Raw genomic sequence first — 26,939 nt, forward strand, 5'->3', positions numbered from 1 at the left:
CCTAGAACTGGTGCCCGTATATGATACCAGTATCATAGGCAGCAGCTTAATATACTGGCCTAAAATCAGCTCCAAGTAGAGCCTTTCTGACTCAGGGGGCAGTCTGGACACGCAGGAGAATAGGACACAAGGGGAAGTGGATTCCCCAAGAGAAAGAGCAACTCCAGGCCGGGAGCAATAGGAACATATGTTCTTGATGCTCCATAGGATGAAGAATTTCACAACTTGTTTACTTTCAGGGACCGTTTTTGCTGGGACATTAATAGGAAGTGGCACCAAATCCCAATCACTTCCTGATCCTCTTTATTTCCAAATCTTAACTCTTTTTAACAGAGGAAAATGAGAGACCAGAAAGAGCACATTCTACTAGGCACACACCAAAAGAAAGGTTTTTGGAAAGCAAGGACTTTCGTAGAAATCCAGAACTTGGTTGAACTGTGGAATAGTTGGATTTGGTTCTTTGGGGGCTGAGACAGGCTGAAATGTAAGCTCCTTTTTAGATTGTTTATAAGTTTCATTTACAGTCTCAAGGTAAAGAGACTGTGGTCAGCCTGATAATTTTACAATTCCTAGGAGACCTGCACATCAGAAAATCTTGCCATTAGTGAACCACAGAATCTCACGCCGTGACCCAAGCCCTGTGCATTTGTTCCTGTTCCAATGAGAATGTGAAAGTCAGTGGTCACAGTCAATTCCACCAGCTGTTCCAAGACTGGGCTACTGCTGTCCAGTTACCTCTTTTTATTATTATTAATTTACTTGTTTATTTCATAATAAAATCACTAATTTTCTAACATTCATTACAGAGGTGAGGGGTGGGGATTGCAAACCTGTGTGGGCCTCCTGTAGGGATGGAAAGGGCCAGGGAGGGGAGGGGAGATGTGAGAGATGTGTGAGGCAGTGAGGGCAGGAGGGGAGAAATAGAAGAGGAAAAGGAAGGGACACCATTCCTTGCTGTCAGGTCACATTAGCAGTGCAGGATGATGAAGATGGTCTATTGATACCATCTCAGGGGCCTCAAGGGGGGGGAATCCCTAGCAGTCAGGTCACTGCACAAGAGGCAACACATTCCATCTATCCTCGCAGGGGCTCCTCCTTGTTCTCTCTGTGTCCTGGCCCATTGGGTGTCCATATCTGTACCCAAAGTGTCCACAGGCCTAGTGCCTTCCATGGAACTTGGCCTAAAGTGTTATGCCACATCCTGTTCTTTCCACCCTTTGAATAGGTTCTTGAGGGCTTCTGTTGGCTTTTGGATCCAGTTGTCTCATCGTTCACATGTCTCTGGGTGTGCTCTTTGTCTTTTCTCTGGAGTCAGCAATAGGGGCAGCCTGGTCCTGCAACATACGCTCTATGGTTGAACCACACAACCATGGGATGCTCCCTAACGCTGGGGGTCCTGCCAGTCTAAAGCACTCATGTGACTCAGGGTGCCCATGCCCAACCAGGCCACCCTACCCAGCCTTCCCGTGGCATCAGTTCTCACTTGCCCTGCTTGGCAGGTCCTGCAGCCTGGTCTGGGAGGCCACCTTCTCTTTCCTAGACATTTCTGCAGGTATGTCAGCATGGTTGGTGATGTGGGTGGGGTCCTCCAGAACCTCCCCAGGTTAGTTCCCAGCCCCAGTTTCTGTGAGTGGGTACATTGGTCTGACCTGATGCTCTAACAGTTCTGGCTCTCATGCACACAGCACCCTGATAGCTACAGTGGCCCAATTGGGATCACTTGAACCCTTACCTTGAACCCTTACCAGGATGTTCCTCTACCCCACTCTTATGTGCACCAGCAGGTACAATGACCTAACTTGGCCTTCCCCCAGACTTAACTCATGCCCGCTGGAGGATGCCCTTGCCTAGTCAAGATGACTCTTCAACCCCTACCAAGGTGACCCCTGACTTGGCTATGGTGTGCGTCAGAGAGTGCTACAGCCTGACCCAGCTCCCTCCCACCTAAGATCCGGCTTTTGTGTATGTGCAGGCGGGTGCAGTGGCCCAGCTGTGAGATACTTTGAATCCCTAGAGGTCATATCCCAGGCCTGACTCCCACCCACTCTGGCGGGTGTTGTGAGCTGACTTGACCCTTCCCCAGTCCTGCTTCTCGCATGCACTGGCAGGTGCTGCAGCCAGATCCTCCCCGCCTGGCTCTCCTACATACCAGCTGTGTAGCTGTCTAATTGGGTGTCTAATTGGGTGGACCCCTGTGGACTTCTACTGTACTTGTCTCCAGACCTGGCTTTAATGTGCAGAAGAAGTTATGACAGTGACCCAAACACCCACTACCTCCACTTCCTGCCTTGACTTTTGCCTAAGTGCATGGGTGCAGTGGCCTGGCCCAGATTGTCCCCCAATCTAACCCTTACACTCACCAGCAGGTACCTTGGCTTGGACAAGCCTCTCTTCTAGAATCCCTAGCAAGCTGGCTCCCTGGCACAACATTTACATGTGCCAATGAGTGTTACATCCTGGCCCTGCGTGCCTCTGTTCCCTGACCCCGAATGCACTGGCTCTGGGAGATGCTCTAAGCACTCCCACCTGGATCACCTCCAGGTTTAGCTATCCTGTGTATGGCAATTACAGTGGCCCAGCCCTGGGAAAACCTCCAGCCCCCTCACCCATACACTCCATCACACGTTCCCACTCTCAGGCAGACATGCATGTGCAGTGGCCTGTTCTGTCAAGGTCCCTAGTAACCCTTTTGTGCACTGCAATAGGCCTCGGTGACTTCCCTCTGGCCTGACCCTGGTTTGGTACACAGTCAAACTAGGCAGTAGGGCTAGGCAACCCTACCCTGCCACCATTGTTGCAGATTTAATGTTAGAGAATAGGCAATGTACTGGCACACTGGTATGGTCAGCACAGAGGTAGCATGAGCCAGGCCCAGAACGCCCGCCAGCTAGTAGCTGCATTTTTCCCAGCAATGTAACACTTGCATAGGTACAAGGCAGCCTAGGCAGCTGCCTATAGCCAGGATCAGTTGCCTCTTTGAAACATTGAAAGTTTTCATCTGTGATTCTTTAATAGAGTGCTTCCACTACAAGTTATTTTAAGCATTCTACAATACAGCTCAGAAATGCATACGTGTCCATGGCTCAGGTCCCTCTGTTTTTCCCTGGATCAACTTCCCTTTCCCTCCTGTCTCCTAAAACCCTGGTTTCAATATCAGTGACTGACATTGAATCTTGGAAATGCCAGTTTCCATTTCTTCGAGCTTCATGGACATGTGGAAGGAGCAAGATTCTGAAAGCCAAGCAAGCTGTGACTCCCACCTGATCTCTCTGACTCAGTTTCCTTATCTGCCAAAGGAGAATAATTTTAGAGCAGCAACCGACTGAGTCAGCTGTGTGGACATCATCAAAGGGACCCTCCCCATGGAGACTGGGGCCCCCACAGTAATGATTCACCCCAGGAAGCCCCACCCAGTCAAGTGCTGCTGTGTGGCTTAACCCTTCAGGACCTGTTTTGAACTAATAATGAGTGCAGCGAGATCTCTTGCATAGGTTGTCAAGCTCCTGACATAGGGTAGTATATTTCATAAATTTGGGACTTGAGCTGTGGTCTTTGGGCTCCCGGGATACACATTAGCAGGAAGCTGGAATTGGGAGCAGAGCTGGGTTTGAAACCCAGGCTTACACAAATCTATAAAAATATAGTCATGCTTTGCTTCTCCTCCCAGAGCTTTATCTCATTCCTTAAAATTCACAGAGGAGTTTGTGTAACTGCTGTCAGTAGCACTGATGGTTTTAGTATCAATGACAGTTATTTCTATTTAGCAGAAACAAACCAATCCCCTAATATGAAAATGCTTTGCTGGGATGGGCAAGAATGAAAAACAGAAGAGGAAAACCATGAAAACGAAGTTCAAGTGAACAGTTTTAGTGAATGAAAAGTTGAAAAGCTTTTGGAAATGACTCCAGATGGTAGTTCACAAAGAAGTGTCATTGTGGTGGCTGAGGCAGGTGGGGGGAGAAGGGCTTGAAGACAGCTGCCAGCATCTGCTGCATTTGGTGGACAACTAGGGGACCATCAGACAGCCTTCACCTGGGAGCTGATGCGTGAGAGCGCAACAGTCAGAGAGCACAGGGCTCCCTGGAGATGGCACAGCTGGGGTACACTGGAGTTTCCCTCTGGGGTTTCCCGTCTCTGCCTGTCCCTGGACAGTTCTTCTGTGAGATATCCCATGGAACTGTGAAATGAAAGTGCCACAGGCTTAGCACTGGGAGCAGCACCAGCAGGGAATATAGCAATTCTGGGACTTGGCCAGTTAGGCGTCAGGTCAGCCCACTGTCAGTTGCACTGTGACTAACATAGTTTGATGATTGTTTTATCATGTGCTGGTACAAGCCTGAATATTTCACACTAATTTTCTTCATCCTCATTGCTACCATATAAAGTTAGTTGTAGTCACACCTGAGTAGGCCAGGCACCTGGCCCCTTTGACTCAGTTGGTGCATTCTCCTGCCATTCACAGACTCCTAAATGCCTTCTTGGAATGTGACTTTCCAGCATTCCAGAGTTCCATGTTAAATAACTCCAGTGCATGAATAAATGAATTCAACCTCTTGGAACCATTTGCAAATAGCTTCCCTTGATGAACTGCTCTTGAATTGGTAATCAAAGAGATATTAGGATCCTAACGTAATATTAATCAGATAAGATGGGCCCAGCTTTTTGAAGCTTTGGAAAGTTTATTGCTGTCATGGTAGCAACTTTTCAGGGGTAGGCTAAAGATATCTCCCAAGATAATAAGAGAAAATTAAACCCAGGAAAACAAGATGCTTATTTTCTCATCTAAATACAGACTTGTTAATTACCAGTTGCATTTTTGTTGACAAAATGAAATCTTATCTTCTAAATAAACGCTATCACTTAAGCTGAATATAGTAATGTAGCAATACTCTGTCCATTTCAGGACATGCAAAGACGTAAAGGTTGTCCTTAGACACAATGTTCATAATATACAAAGAAGTTATTTTCAAGATTTATTTATTTTTATTGGAAAGTTATATTTACAAAGAGAAGAGATAGAAAGATCTTCCGTCCTCTGATTCACTCCCCAAGTGGCTTCAGTGGCCAGAGCTGAGCCAATCTGAAGCTTTTTCTAGGTCTCTCACATGGGTGTAGGGACCCAAGACTTCGGCCCATCCTCCACTGCTTTTCCAGGCCAGAAATAAGGGGCTGGATTGGAAGTGGAATAGCAGGGATATGAACCAGCACCCACTTGGGATGCTGACTCTTACAGGGAGAGGATTTACTGGTTGATCCATTATGCTAGCTCTGCAGAGTACACCATGCTGAGACAGTTGGACCCTTGGCCTGCTGCTGCTTCTTGAAAAGCTTCATGCCAACATTAAAAAGCCTTCTCCCCTGGGAGGATCCACTGGGAAAGCCACTTTCTCTGACTGCATGAGGCTCGGGCAGGCCACACAGCTGGGCAAAGCAAAGGCTGGGCCCTTCCTTGGGCTGTTCACACGCACTGTACAAAATACATGGCTGTAAGTGTGGCCTTTCCAGGCGCTATACCTCAATTTCTGTTCCATTGGAAAAGCCCTTGATATCCTTTAAAGGGTCCTCAAGATCTCACCAGACACAGAGGGTGTTTAGAGCCAGACCGTGCCAGGAGAAGGTTATACAAGGTGGCTGGTGCCTCTTTTTCTTTTCTTGTGTTCTCATCAGTGGGTTTAGATGGTTTGCTGTGGTGCACTCATTCTACAACAATTTGCTGCCAAACCCTCCCCAGCACCCCAGACAGGACCCCATCAACACCAAGGGAACTTCCCCACCCATGGACCTCTGAAGATCATGAGTCTCAAGATTTTCTACCAGTTCCATCTACTCCCCAGGGTTCCTTTCTCAAGGAAGCCTTGACTGAGTGGCAGAGCAATGCTTTACCACCAAATTATCCCTCTATCCTCTCTCAGATTTGTCCCCTGTGGCTGTACAGCCCCTAGGGGGATGCCTGTCTAAGAGCAGTAACTTGCCTTGAAGGACTTTGTCCCTTCTCTAGGCATTCTGGTCCTGGAGGTAGCCTCCTACCTCATTCTGTGGGGTTTATCCATCTTCCCAAATTCAGTCCTTTCTTCTGTTCCAAGTCCAGGATCCATAGACCACACACCACCCTGGAACCCACTTACCTGGAAAGCATGAGTTTACTGGAAGTCAGTGACGGTGTTTGAACAAAGGTTTACCTAGAGCGTTACACCCGACACCTGTGACCAAATAAATAATCACAAGAACCTAAACTCTTCAAGCCCCGCCCCTCTCCTGGGCTGCATGGAACAGAAATGAAACATCTCCACCAAGTATTCCTTCCTGTTTTTGAGGATTTGGAAAAACAACATTAGAGGCAAAAAGAAGGTAGCACTTGTGGGAGTTTCCACTGTTGTTCACCTCTTTGAGGTAATTTGTCCTTCCCTGAAAGCAAGCAAACACCATCTGGAACCAAACTTCCCTTTTTAACAAGATCGATCAATCAACCTATGTACCTACCTACCTACCTACCTACCTACCTATCTATCTGAAAGGCAGAGTGACAGAAAGGTGGCAAAGGGAGCTAGATCTTCCTTCTGATTATTCACTATCCAAAATGGCCCCAATAGCTTTGTAGTGAATCAAGGTAAAGCCAGAGCCTGGAACTCTATCCATGTCTCCCATGTGGATAGCAGGAGCCCAAGAACTTAGAGCATCTTCAGGTAATTTCCCAGGCACATTAGCATGGCGTTGGACCAGTAGTAGGGCAGCCAGACCTCACAGGCAAGGCTGATATCAAAGGCAAAAGCTTAACTCATGTGCCACAATGCTTGTTCCCACGTTATTTTGCACCCAAATAAGTTCATCTATTCCATCTTCTATGACGTTTGTAAGTATCCATGTGTGTGTAAAAAGAGAACAAATCCATATCAAGAGTCCAATGCAATGCTTATGTTGATGTAGAGGGAAAGAAATAAAGAGAACTCTAATTCAAGGTTAATCCAAGGTTCTGAAAGAGTCCTTAAACTTTTCTCTAATTTCCAAAGATTTATTCAAATCTAACATTTTTTAAAATATTTGCTTATTCTTTTTCGAAAGGCAGGTTTACAGAGAGGAGAGACACAAAGAAAGATCTTCTATCTGCTGGTTTATTCCCCAAAGGGCCACAACATCCAGAACTGAGCTGATACAAAGCCAGGAGCCAGGAGTTTCTTTGATGTGGCCTCAGGGTCCCAAGGCTTTGAGCCATCTTCTGCTGCTTTCTCAGGCCACAAGTAGGGAGCTGGATTGGAAGTAGAACAGCCAGGACACAAACTGGCGCCCATGTGGAATGCTAGCACTTTAAGATGAAAGATTAGTCAGTTGAGCTGACCTGCCAGCCCCCAAATATAGGACTTTTATATTAAACACATACTTTTCCAAAAGGGTTAGAGAACATTGAAAAGCAGTGTTTTGACTTATCACGGAAAGATAAATGAAACTTCATAGAAATACTGTACTGGGGTTGGTAAATTGGTTTTCATGATTAACACATGAAAATGCTAAAACTGCCATCCATGTAGGCTGAAACTGAACAATTAGGAACAATTAAATGGGTGGCAGTTGGTGGGATTCAAGTTTCTCATTAGATGGAAGCCTGTAAATCTAGTTAGAATTAGAGACAGCAGTCTCAAGTTCTGTTGTGCAGTTGCAGGTGGATAGGTACAGTAATGATTCTAAATTTGTAGGCCAATATGAGCTATTGTGCAAACCTAGATGTGCTGGCTCTGTCTCCCAGGAGGGTTTGAAAACAGAGACATCACCACAGCTAGGATCACACCCAGATCCCAGACCTTGGGCACTAAGATCCATTGTACATTCAAAGGAAGCAGGCCCCTTGGAGAAATGGCTAAGACTGGAGCAGAGGCTGTGCTAAGTGAGCCCAGGGTATCCCCTGGTGCCAGCAAGGAAGTGCTCATGGTAAGGAACTAGAAGTGGATCTGCAAACCTCCTCATGGTGAGTTTGAGCAACAGAGTGAACTGAATATTTGCGTCCCCTCCTAATTCTGATATTGAAATCCTAACCCTCCAGAAAAATTAATCTTTTGAAAACAAAATTTTGAAAACAAAATTTTTCTGGCCGAAAGTCTTAATTATTTTATAGGTAATCTGTGACTACTTTGCCAAGTGTGTGTGTTTCCTTTCTTCCTGCATGTTCTATGAGGAAGATATTCTGACTTTGTAGATGAAACATACTTATGCTTTATTGTACAAGAAGTCTTATGTTTTTAAAGCAAATAAAGGCAGCGTCATCAGACACCAAGTCTGCTGCACCCTAACAGTGTAATGATATTTGTTAGAGCAGCTCAGACAGACTGAGCCAAACCCAAAGCATTACATAAATATTCCCCAATATATATTGACACACATACCAGTGAATGAATTGATGAAGTAAGTGGAGGAGAAGATGGAATGTTCTGTATAGAAGAGGAAGAGCCTGGCACTGCCCTCCTCGAGGGTGAGCCGTGTCTAGCATTTTGCTCCCAAAGAATGTGGAAAATTTGGGAAAAGGCAACTTTACCACAAAGAAAGCTGACACACACCATGCCAGTCATCAGTCAGGTCACCTTCAACACCCCTGATGGGGAATGATGAGAAAGACACTTTACTGTGTAACCCCAGAATCGGAAAAACCGACAAGCCCAAATTAGGGGATAGTTTATAAAATACTTGTTCCTTGAAACTTTCAAATTCAAAAACAAGGCTTAAAAAATGGTCACAGCCCTGAGAAGCCTAATGAGACATGACAAGCAGATTCAATGCCGTGTTCTAGGTGGAACTAGGAACAAGACTAGGAACAAGAAAGGACATGAGGGAAATGTTATAGAAAACAAATATCCAGTGGGGGGTTAATGATCTGTAAACTACCAGTGTTGGTACATTCACCACTTGGGCCAAATGCACGATGGGAATTGGTGATGTGAACAAAGACAGAAGCTCCATGCAGGGTGTGCTACCTTAGAAGGTTTTCTGTAAATCTAAAGCTATTCAAAAATCAGCATTTATTTTAATGAAGAGGCTAGAAACTGGCATGCATGCAATTACATATGCTTCTTGGTGCTGTCCTGAAGACTGAATATAACATTGTATCAGGCATTTAGCACAGTGTCTTGTGTTTATTAATTGTGCAAGAAAGACTGATTGCAATTGTGAAATTGCATGCGTTGTCAGTATTAAATTATTCAGAAACCCCAGAGTGTCTATGGCCATACCACCCTGAACGTGCCCAATCTCGTCAGAAACCCCAGAATGTCTTCTAGAGGGATAAGACGAGAGGGGAAAAGCATTTCTGACTGAATTCTAGCTCAGAAGCCACCTTCCTGTCCAGTTGATGGATGTTCTAGATCTGCTCCCATTCAGTTGGCATTCCAAACATTCTCTAGATGGACCATTGCTGAACTCTATTCTGGGAAGACCCTGCTGCTGACCCTCATGACCCTCATTCATGCCACATGCCCATCCGCCAGCCTGGGTACTTTCCTGGTTGCATTGGGAAACTCGAACGCAGTGGAGATGTTTGTTCAGTTTGTGTGCTTGTGAATGGCTGGACATTTGAAACAGCACAAGCATTTGGTAGATGAATGGGAAACTGGTTTGGGGTAAAGCAGACCACATCACACCCAAGCATTGCAGCGCTGCCCTGGAGCGGTTCTGTGTCATTCTGGCCCTTCAGACCTGGATGCAGCACAGGAAACTGAGTCATACAGGCACTTGCTGGCTGGCATTCAGGTCCTGCGCTTGGATCTGGCTGCTTGCCTCAGACTCTCATTCTTTTTCCACTTGCAAACACCATTTTATTGAGTTAGCGTTCAATATTGAAAATGTAGCAGCTAAGATGTCTCCAGAGTAAACAACCAGCTCCCAGAAAAATTTCACAAAGCTAGACCAGTTCTCTAATGTGTTATTTCTGTCTGGAATTGAACCAGGATAAAGTGATTCCTAGGAGTCAGTTTTTATTATAATTATTGTCATGTTCTGATGATATAGACATCCTCAGATCAGCTAGTCCCTCCTTCCTATGACCTGTGTAGTCATCCACACCCTCCCACTCACACATCAGCCTCCTAAATGTCCTGAAGCCTTCATTTCCTCTATCAGCCTCTGGTTTTGTGCATTAATAACTATTTCTTATAGGATATCCAGGTTAGATTGCGATGATGAGCTCAGCAAACCACAGAGGAGAAGAAGCCACGATGGGTCACCACTGTGACTCACCCCAGGCTTCCGCACCACACCCAAACCACACAAAACTGAATGCACTTGGGCGAGGTGTAGCCCAGAAAATAAAGCTATTATACAGGGCAAGCTTTTGTGTTTCCAAGTATGCCTAAAGTTACCTCTCCTGGGTGTCTAGCAAAGTCCTGATCCTTCTTGGTGCAGGCTACTTCTCACCACATGTTTCATGTACTGAGATTGTTTGCAGTCCCTCCCCACCCCATCTCTGCTTCTGGTTAGATGATCACTCAAGAGCACTGTGCCGTTTGCAAAAGGCTCATCCATTGCCTGCAAGCCAACTTCCTTTTAGTAAGAAAAATTGTCTTTTTGGTTACAATGCTCAGTGTTATTTTGGGCACATGCAAAGTCTTTAATTTTTTTAAGATTTATTTATTTTTATTGGAAAGGCAGATGTACAGAGAGAAGAGACAGAGAGGAAAATCTTCCTTTTGCTGGTTCATTACCCAAATGCCCACAATGACAAGAGCTGAGCCAATCAGAAGCCAGGAACCAGGAGCCTATTCCAGCTCTTCCATTGAGCCACCCTTGAATGCTTTCCCAGGCCACAAACAGGGAGCTATATGGGAAGTGCAGCAGCTGGGACACAAACTGGTTCTCATATGGGATCCCAGGGCACTTGCAGGTGGAAGATTAGCCAGCTGAGCCATCACACAGTTCTGTAATGTTGATATTTTTTCCACCTAGTTTTCAAGAATCCACTAATTTTTTTTAAAGATATTATTGGAAAGCTGGATATACAGAGAGGAGGAGAGACAGAGAGGAAGGTCTTCCATCCGATGTTTCACTCCCCAAGTGAGCCGCAACGGGCCGATGCGCGCCGATCCGAAGCCGGGAACCAGGATCCTCTTCCGGGTCTCCCAAGTGGGTACAGGGTCCCAAAGCTTTGGGCCGTCCTCGACTGCTTTCCCAGGCCACAAGCAGGGAGCTGGATGGGAAGTGGAGCTGCCGGGATTAGAACCGGCGTTCATATGGGATACCGGGGCTTTCAAGGCGAGGACTTTAGCCGCTAGGCCACACCGCCGGACCCAAGAATCCACTAATTTCTAGAGAAAACAGTCAAAGCATACACTGGGATCCACTTAGAATGTCTGCCCACCCACTGCAGTTCTTCCGTCTCTGGAGAAAACCCCCTAGACACTGTTCAGGCTTCCTTTCCCCAGCCCACAATTGAGTGGCTCAATGGCGAAGCTGGCTTCAACTAATCAAAAGGGTTAGCTTTCCTCACTGGCAGGTGGGGACTGGGGAAGGTAATTAAGATGGAAACATGAAAACTTTCTGGAAGGCAAGATTTGTGACACAAAGCAGTAGGCCTGGGCTTTAACCTGTGGGAAGTGATGACCATCATGGCAACCTGCACAGGAAGTCGGAGCAGACCAGCCAGGGGAGCGGCTGAGAGCTCCAGTCTGCACCAAGGCCCAGAAACATGGCCATGATCCTTGTCCTCTCATTTTCATTATAGCTGGGACAAATGGGTCTTTTTGTGACCAAAGGGACTCACAAATTCAGAATATACAGGGAGCATGCATATTTAGAACCCTGGGATACGTTTCTAAATTGTAATTTTTCAGTATTTCCCCCCACCCCATGAGTCTGTAAGAAATGCATTTTACACTGCAACCAGCACATGCCAAGTTATAACATTAAAACCTGGAGTTTCACAAAATAAGACTTAGATCTGTTACCTACACTTAAATTTCTATTTATGAAAATGTGAAATATGTTTTACTGATATAGAAGCACAAATGGAAACAAATCCAAAGTAACACAAAACCAAATAGGAAAGATTTTGTTGGCTGTCATGGCTCTGCTAGCCTGGTCATATGTGTGTAGTCTAGAGTCCATGAAAGCAACACTGCTTGCGTTTCTGGTGCAAAACTGAGCCTGGGATTTTGCTTTGCTTTAAATGGACTCAAGGTTGAAAATCCTGGTTCGCACAGACAAGAATGTCAGTAATGGTAGTGCCTGCTCATGCTTTGTCTTCTGCTTTGTTCTAGTCTCTTACAAACTCGCCCGGTGGTGACCTCCTGAATTTCACAACTGACTGATTATACCTTGGTTTGTAATACAATAGACCAGAAGGTGTTACTACTTCACCTTCTTCCAGCATAGTGCAGGAAAAACGAGAAAGTGGCATAGTGAGTTAAGCCACTGCTTAAATACCCACCTCCAAATCAGAACACTGCTTCCCATCCAGCTCCCTGCTGACTGATGTGGGAAAACGGGATGAGTACTTGGACCCCTGCTACCCAAAAGGGAGGCTGGGGAATTGTTTCTAGCTCTTGGCTTTGTCCTGGCTGCTGTGACCACTTGAAGAACAAGCCAGTGTGTGTGTGTGTGTCCCTTTCTCTTACCTTTGTCTCTCTCCTCCATCATTTTTTCAAGTAGTTTTTTTTTTAAGAAAAGGAAAAACAAGAGTGTTGCAAGTAAACAGTGACAACCTTCTGTGACCCCTGGTATATGTGATTTTAAAGCTTTCTATAGGCACATCTTACTCATTCACTCATTGCTGAACATCACTTAAACAAGTGTTGGGGAAAGGTGTTTCCATTGGCCATGGGACACTCTAACCAAGCTGCTTTCTATTTCTTTGGTCTCAGAGATGACAAAGAAAATGTGCAGCAGAGCTTCCACTGGCCAAGGTCCACCCTTCTCTCTGTTTCCCTTCCACCGGAGGACAGCTCCTTGCTCAGGCAGATCTGCTCACTGTGAGATACACCTGCCATGTCCTCCCTCCTGTCCTGCAATCTCTATGCTGCTGTTCTGCCTGGAAATTATCTAAAGGTAGATATTTGGATACCTTAAATCCCCTTTTCCTGATATCTAATAGTCCACAGTTTTCTAAAATAAGCAATCTAAATATACAGGATAAAAGTCTAACAGAAAAGAATTTTTAAGCAATTTACATTTCACCTGTAATTCACTTTGCTTACTCTGAGCCAGGATATGGTGTGTGTTTGATGAATCTCACAGAATCGTTCTAAGACTGTATTAGTATCCCAGTGTCATAGAAAGGAAGGGGGCTGCTTCAGGAAACAGAGGGTCTGTCCCACCACTGAAAGGTGGCAGGGTCAGGTTCCTAGGCCAAGTCCATCGCTGCTATTCTTCCCAGGTATTGCTGCAGTCATGGTCACCTCTGAACACAGGGGATGCAGTTGACTGCTGGGAAGGATGTGGTGATGATAAACACCTGTCTGGTTTCACTTCAATAGCAGGTTGGCCCGGCCCTGCCCCTGACCCTGCCCCCAGGCAGTACATCTTGAAGGGGGCCTACTCAGACCCAAAGACTCCCTGAGAGTCTGACCTCACCCTGGAGACACAGGATAAGTGACACTCAGGGCGGTTTCCTCCAGAGCCTGTGGGAAGATGAGGTATTTCAACAAGTCCTTGGAAAATGAAATTACAGGACAGGTATGATGCCAAAAAAAGGTTTAAAATCCATGCGCATGAGGGCTCTCCAGTTTTGTCAAGTCAGGGGTTGAGAAGGTTATACTACTGTAATTTTTACGACTTATGATTGTTTTTAAACCTATTGTATATAAGCAAAGTGGACCTCTCTTCATTTGATCATTGTTCATAGCCCTTATCTATAAAATTCCCCTTGAACTTGGGTCCTTTTTTTTTAACTTGTTGAAATCTTTATTTAATGGAGCATTATGTGTTTGACTATGATGTAAACTAAAACTGTGTTATCTCAAAAATGAAAAGAGAAAGCAACCAAGAGAGAGAAAAGAATTATCATCCTATTCTTAGAATTGTATCTAATAACTAAATTGAATCTATTCTTGCATAATATCACATTAACAGGAAAAAATGACATACTATGGAAAAACTGTGCATGAATTTCAAAACTTCTTTGTGCACCAAAATAAATTTACCTTGTAAGTCAGTGTTTCGTGGGCTCTTCAAAGTCGCTTATGTGTCCAAGGCAAATCCTCAACCTTGAAGACAGAACCAATTGGTTTTGGAGACAGAGACCATAAGAGACCAGGCCCAGGATGAGCCTTCTGGACCTTGAGGACTGGGCAACACTGCCCAGCCCTGGGCTGGGACCCAACAACCCCACCCACAGAGTAAGGACATGGCCTTGGCTGTCATCCTACAGGTAGTGTCTATGGTTCCCATGCGGTGTGTGCACCTTCTGAAGTACACACAAGTCTACCTACTATTGGGGTCTCTGTGACCATCATTTCTGTCATCTCCTTTTTTTTTTGCTGTGATAGTCCATTTATCACATCTTACATTTGGCATGGTGCTTATTATTATGGGCAAATGATCACCTGTGCAAATGAAGCCTGTCAAGGTGGAATAGTAACATAAACAAATGGTACCTAATTCATTCCTTGAGTAGGTTTGGCTGAATCCTGGGTGCCGGGGAGTCCATGACACAGGGCATGTAAGTAGAGGCCTCCCTGAAGAGTCATATGAACATAGGGTGTCTCTTTGTAGGTGTGTCATGAACTGATAGTGTCTTTACCTAAACTTGTGCTTAGACACCAAGGATTACTCACTTAGTTTTTCTGTATTATGTCCCTCCCTGAGATTTTTAATTGAGTATTCTTTAGTACATAGGCTGAAATGATATTACATCAATTGTCTTCACTTAAAAATATCCCTGTAACCATTGATTCTACACTTCCCCGCTAAAGGATGTCATTTTTATGTCCCGAATACTCTAATTATAGACTCTATGTAGGAAACCATTTGTAATTATCAAACAAAGCAAAGGGTTGGAAGAGATCTGCGTGTTGGTCTAGACCTTGCTTGACCTGAATCGTGAGTCTTAGAACCAGCGTTGGTGGCAATGCTCCCAACCCTGACCCAGGTATCTGCTAAAGAGAATTCTGCGCTGATGTAGAACCAGGGCTTTGGACTCAGTTGAATACAGGTTTGAATCACAAGTGTTGGCTCTTCAGCACTTTGTTTAATAATCTCTGATCTCGGTGTTTCTATCTGTAAAATGAGCCCATTAATTCAGACCTTTCAGGGCTCCCATTCATTTCAAAACATGTCCATTCTGTTGTTTTAGAAACAGTTCAGGGACCACTCCATTAGACAAAAGTCACGGTGCTGCTAGGAACCAGTTCTTACCTTCCTGGCCACACACTGGCAAACATCTAAACCTGGCTTGGTTCATCAGGTTTGGCATGATGGATTGTCTTCAATGAGGATGAGTCTCAGAGCCAGGAGTTCAGTGGTAGAGTTCCTAGGCCCAACACTGCCTAGCTATGTGCCCACGATCAAGTGTCTTATTACAGATGTGCTATGTACAACCTCTGAGAAGGCTAGAGTAAGCACTCTGCGATGTACAAATATTATATGTAGTACCACTTGCTGAAAAAACAAACCTCCTTTCAAAAATGTTAACAGAGCATTAACAACAGATAGGAGTGAATGTTTCATGTAGCAGCTAAGATGCTGCCTCGACTGCTCATACCCCACACTAGCGCATGTGGCAATGGGTCCTGCCTCTGCTTCTGAGCCAGTTTTCTCTGACTGTCCACACTGGGAGGTAGCAATTGATGGTTCAAATACTTGGATCGCTGCCATCTAGAAGGGAGACATGGATGGAGTTGTGGGCTCCCAGGTTCATCCTGAGTTGGCTCTGACTGTTGCAACCATTTCAGGAATGAACCAGAAGAGGGAAGATTCCTATTTCTACCCCGTGCCCCACCAATCTCTCTCTCTTCTTCTGTGTGTGTGTGTGTGTGTGTGTGTGTATGTACGAGCCTTTCAGATAAAAATAAGTAAAACATTTTAGGAAAAAAAATATAATAATTCCAGTGCTGAAATATAAATAGCCGGAAACACATCACTGGGACAGGAGTCTAAACTTGACACCCTGGAGCATTCATATGGATGTTGAGTGACCCTCTACTGAAACAATCTGGAAACACCAATGAGGGAGTGAGTCATCAGAAAAAGTTGTGTGTGTGTGTGTGTTTAAGATTTATTTATTCATTTAAAGGTACAGTGATGTGCGAGGGGAGAAAGTGAGAGAATATGAATGAGAATCTTCCACTTAATGGTTCACTCCCCCAGAAATCCATAGCATGTATACTGGGACAGGCCAAAGCCAGGAACTACATCCAAGAATAGAGCCAGGATTCAAAGAGGCACACAGGCATGGAATGCTTGGCATTGCAATTGAAAGCTTAGCCCATTGCATAGCAAGGCAGACCCCTCTGAATAAGTTCTGAAAGTGAGCTCTGAAAGGTCATTGGTTCAGCAGGAAGAGGAGGGAGATGCATTCCAGGGAGAGCAACTTGATTAGAAGCTCCAAAGCTTAGTGGAAAATAGAGTCCAGATGGTAGATGAATCCACACAGAAGTGTCTGGCAAATAGCCTTTATTCCTAGGAATGTTGGGGAAGCAGAACCTGCCACCCACATGGCAGACCTCAGAGGGGTTCCTGATTTCTGATTTCCCCTTGGCTCAGCCTTTGCTGTTGCTGTTATCTGGGAGGTGAACCAATGGATAGAAAGGCTCTCTTTAAGTCTCTCCACTCTCTCTCTCTCTCTCCACCTGTCAAATAAGCACAATAACATTTTAAATAAATAATGAACCATTGAGCATGAGCTGAACCTTAGTAAGCGAAGTACAGTAACATTAAAATGGAGAACCCTGCAAACCCTGCTACAGCCAAGCAATGAAGGGGAACAGCGCCAGGGATCCCCCATATTCTTGATGGGGTATGATGAGAAGGAATTTTCTGTCTGTGCTAATCTTCCTCCAACCACAGCACATGCCTCCTCATGAAAAATAGTAACACACGCCGTGGACACACATTCCACAAACTACCTTAGCATTGTCAAGGTTTTGCAAAAACAAGGAACTAAGGAAATAGCATGGCTAACTTTATTTGGGATCCTGGATTTGAAGTTCAAACAGAAAAACACAATGGAATAGTGAAACCCATTTAAAACCTGGAGTTTGGTCAGTAAGATATCGATGTTGGCTTCTTAGTTTTGACAAGTACAACACAGTACCATGAAATTACTAGAGGAAATTAAATCTGGATGAGGACAACAGGGGAATTTCCTAAATTGTCTTTATACTTTTTTGAAGATTTATTTATTTTTATTGAAAGGCAGGTTTTCAAAGAGAAGGAAAAACAGAGAGAAAGATCTCCCATCCATTGGTTCACTCCCCAAATGACCACAACAGTCAGAGCTGAACCAATCTGAAGCCAGAAGCCAGGAGCTTCTTCTGGGTCTCCCAAGCAGGTGCAGGGTCCTAGGGCTTTGGGCCATCCTCTACTGCTTTCCCAGGGAACAAACAGGGAGCTGGATGGAAAGTGGAACACTGGAACATGTACCAGCACCCATATGGGATCCCAGCACATGTAAGGCAAGAATTTATCCACTAGGCTATTACGCCATGCCCTTGTCTTTAGGCTTTTTTTTTGAAAGATTTATTTTTTTATTGCAAAGTCAGATATACAGAGGAGCAGCGACAGAGAGAAAGATATTTTGTCTGATGATTCACTCCCCCAAGTGACCATAACAGCCAGAGCTGAGTTGATCAGAAGCCAGGATCCAGGAACTTCTTCCATGTCTCCCATGCAGGTGCAGGGTCCAAGGTTTTGGGCTGTCCTCGACTGCTTTCCCATGCCACAAGCAGGGAGCTGGATGGGTAGTGGAGCAGCCGGGATTAGAACTGCACCCGTATGGGATCCTGGCACATTCAAGGCGAGAACTTCAGCTGCTAGGCCACAGCGCCAGGCCCATCTTTATGCTTTTTATGTAAGCATATCATCATTTCAAAATTGAATTTCATTAGAAAAATAATGATATCTAGTAAGAATTTTTTGGAAATAAACACTCCTCAAAAATTCAAAATAAAGTGTCACTTGTAAGAAGTACTTTTAAAGGCTGGTGTGGTGGCACAGTGTAAGGTTAAGCTGCTGCTTGCAATTCTGACATCCCATATTAGAGTGCCAGTTTGAGTCCTGGCTGCTCTGTTTCTGATCCATCTCCCTGCATGGAAGGTGCACAGGAAGGCAGTGGATGCTGGTCCAAGTGCTTGGGCCCTGCTACCCACGTAGCAAGAACTCAGATGGAGTTCTTGTTTCCTAGTTTCTTCCTGGGCCAGCCTTGGCTAAGGCAGCAATTTGGGGACAGAAACCCAGTGGATGGAAGACTTTCCTCTATCACTATGCCTTTCAAATAAATACATACATACATGTCTTAAATTTAAAAAAAAAACAAACAAATGTTTATAGATAACTTTGAACAGTCTGCTTGCTATCGTTGGCCACCCGACAATGTGCATGTGAGCAACAAGGCTCTTGACTGGACTGTCTTACTAACAGCCCGGGAGGTGGCTGGCAATGTAAGTTGAGTAGTCAGGAACTGAACTGACAGACCTGGTATGGCATAAAGATTGTAAAGCATTCTTTCAAAATTCACAGACAATTACAATACTCAAGATATGTTGGTGAAGAAGAATTATCAAGGGGAATTTTGTTGAAATACAGTTGCTATACCCAGCCCTGCTTTTGCACCTGGGCAAGCAATACAAGATGGCCCAAGTGCTTGGGCTTTTGTTACACCCATGTGGGAGACTCTGATGACACTTCTGGCTGCTGTTTCTGACCTGATCCAGCCCTGGCTGGCGTGGCCATTTGTGAAGCAATGGGTAGAAGATCTTATCTATCTCTTCCTCTCTCTTTGTACTCCTGCCTTTCAAATCAATGAATTAATCCATCTTTGAACTCCGTCCTGTTTTACCAGGGAGCCACAAAGGACTATAAACAGTGAAGAGGGATGATTCACACAGCACTACTAACTTATTGGCTCTGCCAAGAAGTCTTAACTCTTGAGAGTGGAATTCTTGTCCCAAGGGAAAGCTGGAGACCTCGGGAAAATTAGAAGGCAAGCAGAAGATGGGGAAGGCACCTGAAACTTCGCAGCTCACAGGGGGAATCTCATGTCCTCCCCTCCTGCCAGGCCTCTGGAGCCAGTGTTGTTGGAATATCACTAGACAACAGTTTAGACAAACAATTTTCCCTTTATCTCTAACCACTCTTAGCAATCCCTGGCTGTCAAACGGTTATTTCTATTTCTCTAGATAACACCATTAGTAGCATGGCTACTCCATGGATCAGATGGCTCTTCAGTGACCCCTCTAGGAGGCCAACACCATTGTACCGGCAAGAGATCTGATTAAACGGACACTGTGTTCAGTCCTGAGGTCCTGTGATACAGCATTCTGACAGCAAACTCAAGCAGTGCGCATTCCCTCCCCCATCCTCTTGGCGAGGTTTCGTGGTGTCATTTTGTCCCTAGCCATGTAATGGATAGGATAAGCCAAGCTGATCCCCTTTCAGAACCCCAGAGACCTGGCGCAGCTCCTGGAAGTGCTGCCATGAGACAGACCTCAACTGTGAACACACAGCTGAGGGTTGCCATGGCCTCACAGAGCCACCTAGCTCCTCTAGGGCCACTCTACTGCCATCTAGCCATGTCCAGTGAATGATGGGCAGATATGGGCATACAGGGCCCCTGTCTCTCTCTCCAGCCCCACTGGATAACCCTAAAGAGTCTCCTCACCATCACCCTGCAGGGAAGTAAGAAGCCATTAAGGGTCTGTATCCCACTCCTTCCACAGGGGTGGGTCTCTGAGCCTGCCTGGGAAGGAGATTTTGATTGCAGTCCTCTTTGGTCCATGTTTGAGCCGGAAAATGGGCTCATGTGGAAGAGCAAGGCCTGGATGCATTCTGCAGGTGTTTTACTATCTGGACAGAAGTGGAACCTAAAGAAGGAGAAATAAATGCAGATCCTGGCTCTGCGTAACTGTGTGACTCACAGCTTACTCAGTGCAGGACCATTAAAAACCTCTTCACACGCTATTGTTCTCTCTCTCCTTCTTCCTTTGGCCCTCCTTCCTTCATCTCCATACCTTCCCCTCCCAACCTCAATAACAGGATCTGAAAAGCCTTCCCCTGTCTCCAAGCGGCCATCCTGCCTGCTGTGCTCTGTGCAGACACTGTCCCCCTGGATGTCACTAGGGGATAATTCAACAGTCACAGCAGGAGGCTCCTGTCCAGATATATCCATGTTACTGGGGCAAAAAGTCTCCTAGAGTCTTGGCCTGTTTTGTTAGTGAATCATACCTTTTAAAAAGATTCCTCCCACCCCCTTCTTTGTGTTTCTATTATACCAAAGAACACTTCACTGTAGAGTAAAACTATGTGGACTGAGAGGGGATGGCAAATAGGACAAGACAAGTGCCAGGGAGACACATGGTGGGGGACACTGGATGTCAGCTGGAATGTCCACACTGCCTGGGGCAGGTAGGTTCTGCTCTGGGAGTATAGGCTGATGAGGAAGGAAACAGCACCCCACATAAAGGGGATGCCCCCCAAAGTGGGTATACCCAGAAAAAATGCTGCCTCCTCAGCTGTCCCCACCCTGAGTGACCCAAGAAACTGCATCAGCAGAGCAAAGCGCACTGCCTGCACGCCACCTCCCTTAACCTTTGGGCCACATCTTTTATGTTTATACGGCTCTGATTGCAGATGATGGTCCCCAGCAGGACACCCTCGCCCTCCTTCCACCTCTGGCACGTGCTTGTCTTCAAGCTGCCATCCCCTGCTTGCAGCTCCTTCTGCAGCCCCACTGGCATCCATCTGTCTTTCTTCCTGTCATCGTGGACTCTCCCTGTTGAGGTCTGATGCATTTTTTTTTTCTGAAAAATGGCAGAGGCGGTGGGAATGAGAGAATGTAAAATGTGAGGATCCTCAGGAGGGGGTTTCAACTCATTCATCTAAACTTGCCGGTAGGGAGAGGGGTGTGGTGGAGGGGGCGGAGAGGAAAGGGGAGAAGAAGCAGCGCATCGCCTGTGGGCCCCCTGCAGCCAGCCTGCTCACACCTCCTTTCCCATCCTGTGGTCAACAGTACCCAGGGGCTCTTCTGTACTTGTCCACACTGTGTGCTTCAGCGGCACCCAGCAATCCTGAGTTCCCAACGCCATGACACTTCAGCCGTCTCGCAAGTCCCTGTAAAATAAGGAGTGTGTGTTCACAGTGTCTGCCATTCCTTCCTCGGTGCTTTGCTTAGAAGACGCTCAAGAATGAAAAGCTTTTTAAAATTTTACTTATTTTAAAAGCAGCATTACAGAGAGAAAGCATCTTTGATCTTCTGGTTCACTCCCCAATTGGCTGCAATGATTGGGACTGGGCCAAACTAAAGCCCGGATCCAGGAACTGTATCTCAGGCTCACCTGTGGGTGTCAGGGGTCCAGGTGCTCGGGCTGTCCTCCATGTCTCTTCCAGCTGCATTAGCAGAGAGCTGGATCAGAAGCTGAGCAGCTAGAACTCGAATGGGGGCTCTGCTCTGGGATGCCAACATCCTATGTAAGAAGCAGCTTACATGCTACAGCTCATCAGAGGCCCCTAAAACTAGTCTTGTTGGAAAATTCCTGAGGTTCTAATGCTCCCAAGTGCATGGGACAGTTTTTCTAGGATTGGAAACCTTGAAGCAGGGGGTATCTGAACTTCCTAGAAGGAAAATAGCCCCTGTTGCTTGGAAGTAGTCCTGGTCGAGGAGCTTGTGGGCCCGCAGTCCCCTGGGGGTTTTGTGTTTATTTACATAACTGCACAGTTCGGTGATGATCGTAAGTACATTTTTTTTTAGGTTCATGACATATCCTGGAAAAAGTAAAAACCTCTCACCAATGTCATTGATGTCACCAACCCATATACAGACATAGCTCCATATCCAAGTTGCTTCATGAACAAGTACCAACTCCTGTATTGCAGTCTGCTGTTGAAAAACTAGACAGTTAACACCCCATCAGAAGACTCTTTAAAGAAATGCATTAAATCTACCCTTCTCCCCGGTTTAACTCTGCCCAGCTATCCCATAAGGAAGCCAGATTTCCTAAAACTAGGATGGGCAGCATAAAGCAGAAACCAATTCCGCACTGCCTCCTCCCGCCTCCACGCAGCAAGACAAATTTTCCTGCAATCTGGCTTCTCCCTTGGCGACTGTCACACCACAGCACCTCAGGCAGGGCCACCCCAGGGTCCCCACATGACCGGGCCATTCCTCAGAACCAGGTCAGGGCTGCTTATGGGCCAGCAGGCCTGACCGCAGCTTCTGCAGCTCCGAGTTGTCAGCAGGGTTTAACATTTCACTTCCATCCCCAAACCAGGAAGTGCCTTTAAAGATGAGCCCAAGACAAAAGCAATCCAGCCCCAGACGGAAACCCAACAGACTGAAGAAAGGCTATGGGGAGGAGCGAGGGTGGTTTTCCGGTTCGGGTAGGAACCCAAGACCTCCTCCCCATAAAACGGCATCAAATGCTCTAGCTCCCCAAGGAATCTCAGAAGTCACGGCCCCGGGCGGGTACACCCACAGCCCCGCTCGCTGCACTGTGGGCTCTGCTTCCTCCTCAGGGTGGTCCACACCCGAGCCGGGCTGCAGCCAGTAAATCCTCTCTACTCAACTAGGACAGATTATAGAAAGGGGCAGAATTGGCGAGATTCCCCGCGAAGGGTCAAGGCACAGAGTGGGCCACGCCCAGGGAGCCGTGGTCCTGTGCCACAAGCACAGAGCACGCACGGCGGGGTGTGGTTGGGGGGAACCCCTTACTCCCCAGCACCCTCCAACACCAGACCTGTGCTGGTCAGCTGAAAAGAGGGGCGAGTTGCTGCGAGCCCGGACAGCTGCGGCTGGGGCCCCCTGCCCGTACGGTGCAGGAAGGGGAGGTTCCCAGCAGGGCGAAGGGGGGCCCTGGAGCAGCTGCGGCTGGGTAGGAAAAGCTGCCTCACGGCCGCGCCTGCCGCGCCCTCAGCCGCTTGCCCTGCCCTCGGTGCTCCTAGCCCTGCCCTCGGCCAGTCTCAGCCAAGCCTTCCCGGAGGCAACATCGCAGCTTCAGCATGTCCCAGCCGGGCCAAAAACCTGCTGCCTCTCCGAGACCCCGGCGTGCCAGGCACACGCAGGAGGTGAGTGACTCCCGCAAAGGAGGGAGAAAGGCCCCTTCCTGAAGGCCCCGTCCCGCGCAGGGCCTGTCTTCCCTGGGACGTCCGATAGAGCTCCAGGCTGGGCGCCCGCCTCAGGGCAGGTGGCAGGAGAAGACTGAGGACTCTAGGTTAGGGAACAAGTGCGCTGGGCGTGGCACAGGCAAGGTGTTTGGAGTAGGATCACGGGGAGAAAAGTTGGTTGGAGAGCCAGGAGTGACGTCAGGGAGGGCGCCGAGGCGCGGGGGGGGCGTGGGATGAAATTATCAGGATCTCCCCAAAGTGGGGTTGCGCCCCGAGATTCGGGCTCCGATCTTCAGTGCGCAGTAGGGCCGCAGGGCGTGGCTGCTCTCTAGATTTGACACTTCTCAGGCCCACTCTGATTGATGGGTGGTGACAGAGGCGGGGCTCGGCAGGGGCGGGGACCCACAGGGTCACACCCCAAAGGTGCCCGCCCACCTGGTGGCTTTGGGGAGCCAGAGGAGTCCCGCGCCAGCCGCGCCCCCGCCAGGCGCAGTGTGAGCCTGGAGCTCAGCTTCACTCCCAGCTTCCCAGGGCTCCCTGCTGACCCCGCCGGTTGCCGCCATGGCGTTCGCAAGCTGGTGGTACCAGACGGTAAATAGGGGCAGGATCGGGAAGGGAATGCTGCTGGAGTGGCCATGCTATTCTAGGCTGCGGGTGAGGATGGGGTGGGTGGGGGACAGGTATCCTTCTTCTGGGGTCTGCAGGCTCCCTTGTGGGATCTGCATTCTCCTGTGGAGTGGAGTAGCTGTGCCGGTCACAAATGCAGATTTCTGGATGAACTCGAAGGGGGGGCGCTAGAGTTTGCAACTGGGGTTTCTTGTTTTTATTCCCAAGTGGAGCTTCAGAAGTTTTAGAGGAAGGAGGTTCCGTCGTGTGTGTGTGTGTGTGTGTGTGTGTGTGTGTGTGTGTGTGTGTACGTGTGTGTACTCTCAAATACTGAGGATGCAAGGCCACCGGGACGGGAGCAAGAAAGACGCAAGGAGCAGGATGGGGCAGAGAGGGGATACCACTTTGGATAGGAGATTAATACATGCTGTTTGTTCAGTGCCGTACCAACAAGGCGTGATAGCCAATCAAGCTAGGACTTGCAGTTTTGGAAGCAGGTAGCAAGGTTTATCGTTAGATTGCTTTCAAAAAATATGTTCAGAGGTTTGATTGCTGCAAAGAGTGCCAAGATTGATGTGCATTTGATTTACAGTGAGAACTTTTTTTTGGTAAACTACAGGCTAGATGCATGCCATAAAGGTTGGTGAGGACTAGCTGGAATCATACGTCAAGCTTCTGTTGCATCTGGGTTTTTTTTTTTTTTTTTTTTTTGAGGATTTTTTGCATCTACTTTAATGGCTGTCAACTCCTGTGTCACTTTTTGCTAAATGTTTCCAATTGCATTTCTGAAGATAGTGTTTTATAGATGTGCTAAGAGCAGAAGTTTGCTTTGAGTCACTCTTGTCCTAAGGTCTTATCACAAGGCCCCATTTGAATGGTCTGCAAATACGGATGGCAGTAGATCATAGTTGAGAGCTGACTTACCCTCCCCAGCGCAGGATCCTCTGAAGAAAACTGCTGTGCTACCTGGAGGGCAATGATTGAAATCTGTGCCTTTAATACTGTTGTGGTTAGGCATCCTCTGGCATTTTTGTTTAAAAAACAAAACAAAACAAAACAGCTCTCAGAACCCAATTTTTGGAACTGTCAGGCAAGCCCTATGCTGGCAACAACCTCCTAGATTCGAGAGTGTGGTTTGTGTCAAATTTTACCTTTCCCGACCAGTAGAATTGTGAGCGTAGTGTGAGCTGCGAACAGAGGAACTTCAGAAAGATAATGGGGAAGTGGGGTTAAAACCTATGTCTATTTTGGTACATAAAATTTTAAAAATACTCAGGTTCCACGGACTTACTGAGGACTCCTTATACGCACTGGTTTCAAATTGTGAAGTATTTGTTTGCATGTGTTTGAAAAGCAGAGAAACGATGACGGCCAGCAGTCTCGCGTGTCCTGGTTCACTCCCCAGATGCCTGCCACAGGTAGCTCTGGACAAGGCTGCGCCCAGCAGTTAGGAACACTGAGAGCAGACACCCAACTGCTCGAGCCATCACTGCTGCCTACCAAGGTAGACATTAGAAGGAATCTGAAATTGGGAGCAGAGCCAAGACTCAAATCGCATTCCAGTACTAAATGCAGGCATCCCAGTGGGCTAAGTAAATATATATTATGATATTATAAATATAATAACTGTAAAGAGCCTAAACTTAATTTTCACAAACTTTTTGAAATGTGCTTGTATGTGTTTTACAATTTTGGACATAATTGACCATTTCTAGAAACCACATTAACAAAAGCAAAACAAAGGAAGTGAAATGAATTCTAATTATTTTATTGTGCTACTTATAAGATATACAATATCCCAGATATTATTTCAACATGTGTACAAACCATTGAAATATTTTCCATTCACATTCTTGTATTAAATCTTCAGAATTTAATATGCACTTTATATTTCTTGCACATCTTAATTTCTACTTATCACATTTCAAGTGTTCAGTAATCACAGTTGATCAGTGAATAGGGATTAGACAGATAACTCTGAACTAACCATGGATTCCTAAACTTAAGAAAAAAAGTGAGTTGAGAATAGACCATACTTAAAATTGAATGAAAGTCATGGGTTATTTTCTCACACACAAAAATACACACATGTATATAAAGGCAGTTTCTTAGCTGATTTCATAAAGTTCGGAGATTTCACTAAAGACCACCCATAAATCCTCTAAAGTCCCAGTTTATAACACATACGTAGTGAAATATGTAGGATATGTCTGTGTGCATTGGATATGTTACATGTATGTTATACAGTTCCTATAAATCATGCCTGAGTGTATGCATGTGTCACACATAGATGGAGATTTGTGTGGTGGTGCGCATGTGTGTGTAGATATGTCTACAGAGCAGTATCCCCTTGGCTTTTCATATCCATGGTGTCCGTGTCTACAGTCAACCACCTGCCAATCAAAAATACTTGGAATACTGTGCCTGGATATACATGTTCTATTTTCCTTGTTACTATTCTGTAAACAGTACATTGCAACAAGTATTATACAGCACTTAGCATGTATTAGGTATGATAAGTCGACTAGAGATGATTTAAAGTGTATAGGATAAGATGTGAGTAGGCTATGTGCAAATACACATCCCCTTATAACAGGTGCCTCAGCATCTGCAAAGTTGGATACCCATGAGGATTCTGGAACCAATCCCAAGTGGACACCCAGGAGCCACTGAGCAGAACACTTCTGGAAATTCTGTAGTTCAGATTTCTTTAGAAATCTGCAAAAATTTAAAATACTGCAAAAGGTTGTAAGTGACCTACCTGCTCAAATGTAGGCCAACTGAAGGAATGTAAGAAATACTCCTAGGGTGTGTGTCTTTCAGAGCATGCCACCTACACAGCTGGTCTGTGAAACACTGTGATGTAGTTGCCAGCATTGTCTGTCTCTCCTTCTAAGTTAATGTGTGTTTACAGTAGGAGGAACCATGTAACTTTATAAAAGTTGGACTTGAAGAATACTAAAGGGCATCCCAGTGATCAAGTGCTGAAGAGGAGTGTGGCTTCCAGCACCAGCGCTCCCATTCCTGAATCACTGACTGATTCTATCAGTACATGTTAATTAGAGGTGTTTCTTAGCCTAATTAGATGCATGACCCAGTGATGATGTGAT

At 46.3% G+C, this 26,939-nt stretch overlaps 1 protein-coding gene across 1 annotated transcript in view; it reads left to right on the forward strand.

The window, feature by feature from the left end:
* The first annotated feature begins 23,046 nt into the window (after positions 1-23,046).
* CAST (calpastatin) overlaps positions 23,047-26,939 on the forward strand; it is an 81,444-nt gene continuing 77,551 nt past the window's right edge. The window contains exon 1 of the mRNA XM_058656420.1: positions 23,047-23,184. Coding sequence (XP_058512403.1) covers positions 23,119-23,184 — 66 coding nt within the window. The 5' untranslated portion in view covers positions 23,047-23,118. The remainder of the gene's footprint in view (positions 23,185-26,939) is intronic.

Source organism: Ochotona princeps, chromosome 28 (assembly GCF_030435755.1).
Source record: "Ochotona princeps isolate mOchPri1 chromosome 28, mOchPri1.hap1, whole genome shotgun sequence".
NCBI classification, from domain to species: domain Eukaryota; kingdom Metazoa; phylum Chordata; class Mammalia; order Lagomorpha; family Ochotonidae; genus Ochotona; species Ochotona princeps.